Source organism: Sphaeroforma arctica, assembly GCF_001186125.1.
Source record: "Sphaeroforma arctica JP610 unplaced genomic scaffold supercont1.1289, whole genome shotgun sequence".
NCBI lineage: Eukaryota > Ichthyosporea > Ichthyophonida > Sphaeroforma > Sphaeroforma arctica.
Window position 1 is genome coordinate 1,856 of NW_014039269.1, and position 8,834 is coordinate 10,689.

Consider the following 8,834-nt stretch of genomic DNA (forward strand, 5'->3'; position numbering starts at 1 on the left):
TTGCGCCTGCCAATACATAACTACAATTAAATCGCATGTTGATTTCAGGTTTCGTATATTGTAATTTATTGGATTAATTTTTTTATTTTCCTCATATGCGATCGGATTTAGGCTTCGTGGATTTGGATGCCAAGGGTAGAGCGAGGGGTGAGGCCGAAACCTGTCGCATCAGCCTGTCACTGATTGTTCAGGTGGCCAAAAGCCACAGCAAAGTGGGACACAAAGGTATACTCATATTTGCATAGCACTTGGGTTTTTCTTTGTCGTATAAACCTGGTTTTCCCCATGAGTTGGAGACTGGCTTCCACTCGAGCAGATATATGTTAGCCGTATTTCCCCGCCTTCACTAGTGAGTGGAATGATTTGTTCGCTCCCAATACAATCGCAGTATGAGTATACTGATTGTTTCGATCACTGTCGAAAAGTCCTTAACCAGTGTTATAGTTATGTTGGATCAGTGCTGTCTACGCTGACTTTTATCTGCATGTGGGATAAACTCAGTCGATCATGAACCCCCAAGCAACAACATGGCTGACCGGATATGGCAGCTGTACGGTGTCAGCGTATGCGAGTGTTCGCTTGACACATCTCTGCATTGCGCAGTGATCTACACCCAGCACTGCATACATTGTTTATTGGCTGCACACTTCTGCTAAAGACAACAATTCAAGACCAGAATCGTAGCCCAGATATATTAATTACAGTATCCGTCACATGGCTCCATTAGATGTACGCGCTCATTTGAACTTTCTCCCTCCGGAGGTTCTTGATGTACGCGTTCGTTGAGTGCTTAGAAGTTCGACCTGCGGTTCTCAGTCACACCTCGCGTTTGTCTTGTCTTTCTCAGTTTGGGCGGGCGTGGCAAGATGATTATACGGCCATGCCTCGAGAGCTACATAATTATCATTTTCGTAACGTCCAAAGCTTGCAGAGGAAAAACGAGGATACTACCAGTCACAAAATATACGATTATGTATCCGTATTATACTCACATCGCGTGCCACCCCCGAATATCACAGAAATCGACAAACGCGTACAGGAACTCATACGCCAACGCGGGGACGTGTTCTTGGGGGACGATGTCATGGTAGTAGACATCGACGAGGTTGCGAGTGCTGAACAGACCATTCAGAGCGGTGAAAATACCACTGAAGGCACAGATAAGACGATAAAGTTGGACCAGAATAGGACAGATACGACAGGAAAAGAGGGACAAAATGGTACTGATAAGGCCTTCGAACCGGATCAGACCGATCCTGATGTGGCAAATCAGGATTCTAAAATTAGCGCAGGAAAGGCGGGTGCAAATGAGTCCGAAATCCATGGGGAGGTACTGTACAGCGTCGTAGGTGACGGGAGCTTTAATTACCACCTGATGCTAATGTTGTATGTGCTGTGTGTCAAGGACAAGAATCTCGTCCGGAGGTGGCTCTCGGATGCGAATGGGCTGCACATGGTAGAAGATATGAATGTAAGTTAGAGTTTGCACAATAGTCAGACTGAATTTTATGTACTGCTTTATACATACGTACATGCACATGTGTATTTGATCGGTATAGTTGAAGCCGAACATGCCAGCTCATGTCAGTGTCCGCGTGCCTGTGCACTGGCATATGCACGCTTATCTATAGGAAGTTTACGATAGACTAGATTTCGTACAAATTCGTCGCATATTTTGTGTGCCATACGGCGCCGATGTCGTAGTTTTGTATCTAAGTTCTGGATTACAATCATGGTAAACATATTCTGTGTACATGTTTGTAATTACCGAGGACAACTAGCTCCACGTTTGATTGACGTTTGGAGCAGATTTTGATTCCTACGAACTCGGGACAGCTGTATACTCTGGCGCACTAAATTGCTTATGAAACCTATTCACGCAGGCTATTACAATGGAAGAAATCCTGGAGTTGGAGGGGGTGAGTGAGACCTTGCAAAATATAGTTGTGGCGAGACTGAAGGAGTACCCTGACGGGAAACTAGAGGTATGTGGTCCGATAATTGAATCGAGTACGGTTTACGGTTTACAATGTTACTTGATAGTAAGTTTATCCCGACCCCATCTCTATTCGTTTGCTGTACGGATGGTTTTGGAGAATGGACATATACCTTTAAATGTATAGTGTTAATTCAACTGACGAGTGTCGGATAGCATGTAGCGACCTGAATTTGATTCATTGGAACGTTTAAGAAATTTTGTATTGCCCGCTACACTTCGAAGAGTTCATATCGAGTCTTTGTAGCTGCGGGTACGTTAAATTGAGATTGAATCTGTCTTATGAAAATACGTTTTGTCACTCAATATACGGCATTTCATATCACGCCACCGCATGCAAAAAAGGGGTTGTCACAAAGAAAAAAGATTTCTGAAGAGGTACCGGAGAAAACAGAGAAAACATTTTATATACACATTGTATACCTTCAGCGCTGACGGTTGAATCACTTATTGTAACTTCATAGGAGGAACAAGCCCAGATAGCCGGATTGGTGAAAAACTTAGCATCGCTTAGCGATTCGGATCGGAACAAATTGTATGCTCTAGTAGTACGGGTGGAAGAGAAGGATGCTCTAAGAAAGGCATATCACAGCATATTTGACACCAGTGAAACGTAATAAATTGTCAGTATTCCTTATTCAGAACGACATAGCATACAAATACGTGTAACTATTATTGTGAACGTAATCTCATACATGTGGACATACATGTCATTGAAAATAGGAACTACGTACAGTCGTGCAAGAGCACGACATTTATCTAAGTTTTGGGATAATAGTTTCTCTATCAGTGCGACAAGAAGGCGAACTTTGTGCGATTAACGCGACAATAGTAATAATAGATATAGAGTTTTTAGTCAGCTTTGCAACGCTAGGATTGGGTTCAAAAGCCGTAAACACGATGATCAATGAGTACGTACATGTCTGATTCGGAGCAACGATTAGTATGGCGACTTCTCCGCTTCTATAGTAAAACAGGTTTCGTAGTGAAAGAACAGCCTCGGTAAATTATTCAATTCGCATGCAAACCCCAATCATGGACGCTATGACTTAAGAATCCTTTTAATTGTGATCACTGTAAAGACCCTTGCTTGTAATTTGTGACCCAAGTATAGGTTTGCTTCCGCGATGGGTTTTATATATCCGATACCAATCTTGTCATAAAATAATGTAAGCATCCAGTACAGAGTGGTCTCAGACAATCAAGAATGCAGATATAGTGGTTCATTCGAAGGGTGGTATAGAACATATCAACGGTGGAAAATAGCTACACAGGCAGTTAAATGCTTTTCCCACACGAACGCTGAACCGTGGACTAAGGCAAAAAAACCTAGAACACTCGGCTTTTTCTAGATTGTTTATCTCGTTGGAATGTTCACACAAGGTACTTGCGATACCCAGTGCTAGTTTCCACGCGTTCGAGAGTAGTTTGAAAGTGACTGGGTCTAAACCAAAAGCAACTAGAGACTTAGAAACCCGTTATTAGAGCATATGTCCCACTTCGGTGAAACTTGGGAAACCTTGGGATAGCTCATCATATTCGAAACCAAGCGACGATGATGCGAACGAACTAAGTATTAAAACTTCAGTGTGGTTTGCATATTATAGGTACCAATGGTAGGTAGACGAAGTTTTGGCGCTAGACATCCTCAATTTCGTTGCGGCTAAAGGTGAATATCTCTGCATTTATCTTGAACATAGAAGTTCAAATTGTGCCAGAATTGTCTACGACTATTTAGTATCCGGCCGCGCTATGGCTATATATTCCAAGGGCGGTATCAAACGTTGCACTACAGATCTTTCACCTCATGAGAATACAAAGATTTATAACGCGTAGCTGCAGCCAGCAGAAGGGTTATCTGAGATGTCTCGATCATACGATTTAAATTATGCAGGCGTCCATTATGTCGTCCGGAGTCGCGGACTTTTCAGTCTCATGTTTGAATAGATATGCAATCTTGTAGGTACAAATTACGAACCGAGACTCTTCCTCGAGTGTCATAGGGGGGTATTGAAACAAATTGAATACATCAATTCCAAGCTCAATTGCCTTCTGAATGATTTCAATTTCGAACAACGCAGAGCGCAGAATAGAGATTGCTACAACGTCAACAACGATCTGTAATGAAATATATTCCTTTGTATTTTTTTTGAATAGAAAAAGCCCGTTTTTTTGCTTATAGATGCTGGAAACGAAAGTCTTTTCAGCCACATACGATAAGCTTAGATACACGACTGTTTGTAAAACTACTTTAAAGTATTATTATGGTGGTTATGTGGACGGGTCTGTAGTTGTTAAGTCACTATCAGATAGAAGCGCAAAATGCTATCCGATACACGCTTGATTTTTATGCAGAAAAACATTACTTGCCCCCCCAATGATATTTTGAAGTAAATAAAACTATATCAATGCTGGATTGAGCGGCGTCGGGTTAAATTTCACTTTAATTTGTATGCTCTGTGTGATTAAGATCAATCAGCCCAACGCATGTAGACACGAATTCACTAGTACAAAGCTCTAGATAAATCGAACCAAGAATACAGGTCGGCATAAGTGTCGAAATTTCAGAAGAAGAAAAAAAGAGCTGTGGAACGCGCCCTTAAGTGGCACCTAACCAACTTTAGCTTATACCTTGATGGCATACACAAGCATTTAAACAGTGATTTCACGTGTGTTTTCGCAAAGAAGAGCAATACATCGGTTATCCGACATGTAAAGTCGTCTACAACTGTCCACGAGGTTCAACACAAATCGCTGCCTGCTGTGGGCTTGGCTTTTCAGTAAATTCATACAATACTTTAGAGGAACGGATAAAGACATTGTTATTGTTTAAAGGTTGACTACACTAGACTTCAAAATTTAATTGATGAAGTGCTGCTTTGCTGCAGAGATTCGGTCTAATCATGTCGACTGCCACTAGAAGAACCACTGCTGTCCTACGTAAGCGTGGGATAGTCATATACGACATATTAAAACCGGAAACTGTGAATGCTTTGACAGTAAAATGGAACACTATGCGATTTAAGTGGCCTGATATCATTGCCCATGATTCTATATATTAGCACTCAAACTTGGACACTAAAACTACTTGCGCGTTTCGAGTTTTCGTGTATATAATCTGTCATGAATATCAAAGTAGAAGCGCAGCGTCGACCATAAAACCAGCTAATGGGCGATTTCTGTTTTTTAGTTGTGCCGTCATAATATCGAGCGACAACACTCTGCTATAGATGGAACTTTTCATGCATGAAAACCATTAGATGCACTTAGATGCACATCCACGGATATACCAACCATCATTTTTTGTACTACACATAAGAATACAGGTATGCACTAATAGCACAAGTCAATGATTTGTGTAGGACAGTTTATTTTGCTGGTTAGCAGGTACACAATGTAAAAACTTTTATACTCTCAAAAATTTAAACAAAGGAAGATGCACCATTGCGAGTGTCTGTGAGAAGGAGTGACAAATACGTTCAAATTTGCAGTGCAGGCATTGAAAGCACGCGTAGGATAACTATCCCAATCGCGGTTTAGAAATCGGATCACAATAATATAAAAGATATCCGGGTTATACTTTTATGAAGACCTAGATACTATGGTGACCGTAGATATCGAAATGGCTCTGATATACTTGCGCGAATAAGGAAGGGGCGTATGACACTTCCACAATAGCTACAGAATACTTAAAGAGGCCTTTTATGTGCGATAGTCAGGCTGATAAACGTACACACTTTTATGACCAAGAAGAAAAGTCCTCGAGAAAGTTCATGAGGGGAGTTTCAGTGTAAAATTTAGAAGAGGACAATTTAGGACAATTTTTTGGCCACCACCGCTTGATGCATGCGCGGATAATGTCTAGGAAGCCAGAGCAACACATGAAACTGGTAAATTGCGTGCCCCAGGCTATGCTATAGATTGCCCACTTCAACACGAACTTGAATCTAATATGTTCTCAAATCGGGTAACCTTACTACAAGTGAATTCAGTTATCTAAACCCTAACCCCTGTTACTTCTGTTTCAACTATTCCCTGGTCTTGTACTCTGCAACTGATGGCTAATCTCCCATATCAATGTTGAATACGCACGAGTAAGAAACCAAGAGAGGCGATACCTGTAAATATACAGAATCCGAAGACAAGTGGTTGGCTCACAATCATTTGCGCAGTTGCCCGGAATACCTGACTTTGAAAACGGTTTCGAGATGGAAACGTTAATAGACGTACTTAGACGTACTACTGCGATTTGACTTTCAGCAACACATAATTGAATTAAATTCCGAGCTGCGTCTATCCAACTATAAAAGTTTTACATACACAGAAGCAAGAAGCAAAAAGCAAAATATCTGCAGCAGTAGGTACGAAGAAGCGCCGATGTCATGAGATCAGGACAGGAGTGGCAGACTTTGATACAACACTGCCAATGGAAGAATGAAATCAGTCTCGAAACAACATGATCTTTTCATAAGAGGAAAGCTCCAGCGCTAGCAGACTTGTATTGGAATATAAAACAAAGTGAGCAGTAACAGGTTAAGAGGCCATCAGTAGCCATTGAGAAGCGCGAATGTCGTGAGATCAAACTGAAGTCTCAGAGACATAACATCCACAACGATAACTTCCTTCGCAGCAATACTGACCGCAATACCTTATGACTAACTTTGAGGGCAACGTCCCGGACCTAGTATACCTGAGCTAAGATATACTTTACTAGGATTTGAGTAAAGAACAACGTAAATACATAGGTAAAAAAATGAACGATTTGAGCAGGCAAAAAGTGTGAAAAAGTATTAAAGCCACAGCCTGGTAATTTTGATGCGGGTGAACAATTTGTTTTTGAATCATTCTGTTTCAGCTGCCGCCAAGCTAAAACTAAATCCAATTAGAGTTAATTTATCAAGGGTTATCACGTTCGAAATTGACCGATACGGTCGAATAAAGATTCTAGGCAACGCGACAAAGTTTTCTCTATACAGGTATGAAATCACGTAAGTATTGAAGTATCCAAACATCATGATCATCAGTGGGCATAAGGAAGCGCGGATGTTGTGAGATCAGAAAGGATGTAACGAATTTTGAGTCATATTGATTTCGCCGGCGTCGAGAAATTGTCGATTTCGGAGCTCTAAATTTTTGCATTACTCCTCATCTATTGGTTCCAGTTCGCCTCTAGATCTTGCGAAACCCATCGTCCCTAATCCCTCCATTCTTCCCGGCAGTCGAGACTCGAGCAGTAGCAAACACACCTGTATATGGTATTGCAGTATCCGATTTTTATGAGACCACTTGTCCATCAATAGCTCTGGAAGCTGCATGAACCACTGTACTGTGTACCTGACATATCCGACTGATATGCAAATATTTCTTCATACCCAATATTGTTCAAACTCTTCCTTCACCACAAAAATAAAAGATCAAATCAGTCATGTCGATTAAAGATCAGGTCGGATTGAATTTGATTTCCTCTCAATTTGAGTGTCGCAATCTATGCTTATACATTTATACTGATATATTCTCCCCTTCAGCACAGCCAGAAAGTGACTGATCGGAATCGTTTGAAGTAGATGTTTCATTTTGATTTTGGTTCATACAAATCTTATGCAATCTGGAAGTGATCTCAAGTCTCCTAAACCTTTATGTCAATATTTCTATACTTTTATACTCAAGAAATCAGTCATTGTGCTATTCTTTTTTTAGCGAGGCTAAGAAGCTGTTCATATCGTATTCGTCGTCGTACTGGTTTTCATCCCATAATTCCTCTAGTTGCCCTGCCGCATTGGCTATGGTAACCTTTTCAGTTGATGCGGATTTGTTGTCGGGCTTCTTCTCTTGTTCCTATTGTGCGGTTATCGCCAGAATGACGATTGAATAGGGAGAAAACTAAAGGTGATGAGTTTTTTTATCTATAGTGAGATAGCACATACGTACAATCAAGATTGGGTTTCATGCATTCTTTTAGGATGGTACTCCATTCAATGTAAACCATCGATCGTTAATTCTGCGATACGAACGAAAGAGTCTTGTACTTCACAAGAATGCATTCGCTTGTATATTCCCAGACACTTATTTACCAAACCTATTTACAAACATTCTTATTTACAATTATGTGCTCATACTTGCATGCACTCTCTGTATGTGTACATGTACACTTATTTTGAACCATTTATAAACGTATACATATACTTACATCTGTGTTGAAGAGGTCCAGCAGTTGTGTGGTATCCATAGAGCGCATGCTTGCGTTCTCAGATGTAATGACGGAATTTGCGATGTTGAGTTTAAATTTCTGCAGTCCCATGACCTTCTCCTCAAGTGTATTCTTTGTGATTAATCGATAGACGCTGACAACCTACACAGCAATTCGGGTGGGAGATTCGGTAGATATTGAATTGATACTCAGACGTTGCATGCGTGTTCTGTTCTCGCTTGTCGATGGCTCTTGACAGGAGTATTCGTCTTTGGGAAACAACAACAAACGAACCATGTGCAACCAACAACAGTCAAAAACAAAATCAAAACTGGGGACTAAAAACCCCTTCAGAATTACAAACTTATGAAAGACGCAATCATATTGAAAAGCCTCAGTGTCTGACATCCGCAAGACGTGGTAGTTAAAAAAATAACAACAACAACACAAAAGCAGTCGATATGCTGCACCGAGTCTAAGATTACTTTACAAACAGTTCATTACATATTGATTGATCGCACGCTGCTAATCATCACAAACCAAAAGTCCCGTTCTCATACACAACCAAGCTACACCCACCGCATTAAAGCAAAATCAGAGGCAACAACGAAATATATATATATATATATATATATATATATATATACTAAC

At 40.7% G+C, this 8,834-nt stretch overlaps 2 protein-coding genes across 2 annotated transcripts in view; one reads left to right on the top strand and one right to left on the bottom strand.

The window, feature by feature from the left end:
* The window catches only part of SARC_10542 (hypothetical protein), a gene marked incomplete at its 5' end in the record, with an annotated part of 4,206 nt that extends 1,574 nt beyond the window's left edge, over positions 1-2,632 (top strand). Inside the window, 4 exons of the mRNA XM_014295410.1 lie at positions 112-225; positions 1,020-1,471; positions 1,884-1,985; positions 2,461-2,632. Coding sequence (XP_014150885.1) covers positions 112-225; positions 1,020-1,471; positions 1,884-1,985; positions 2,461-2,613 — 821 coding nt within the window. The 3' untranslated portion in view covers positions 2,614-2,632. The remainder of the gene's footprint in view (positions 1-111; positions 226-1,019; positions 1,472-1,883; positions 1,986-2,460) is intronic.
* Positions 2,633-7,607: 4,975 nt separating this feature from the next.
* SARC_10543 (hypothetical protein) overlaps positions 7,608-8,834 on the bottom strand; it is a gene marked incomplete at its 5' end in the record, with an annotated part of 7,920 nt that continues 6,693 nt past the window's right edge. Inside the window, 2 exons of the mRNA XM_014295411.1 lie at positions 7,608-7,831; positions 8,184-8,345. Coding sequence (XP_014150886.1) covers positions 7,679-7,831; positions 8,184-8,345 — 315 coding nt within the window. The 3' untranslated portion in view covers positions 7,608-7,678. The remainder of the gene's footprint in view (positions 7,832-8,183; positions 8,346-8,834) is intronic.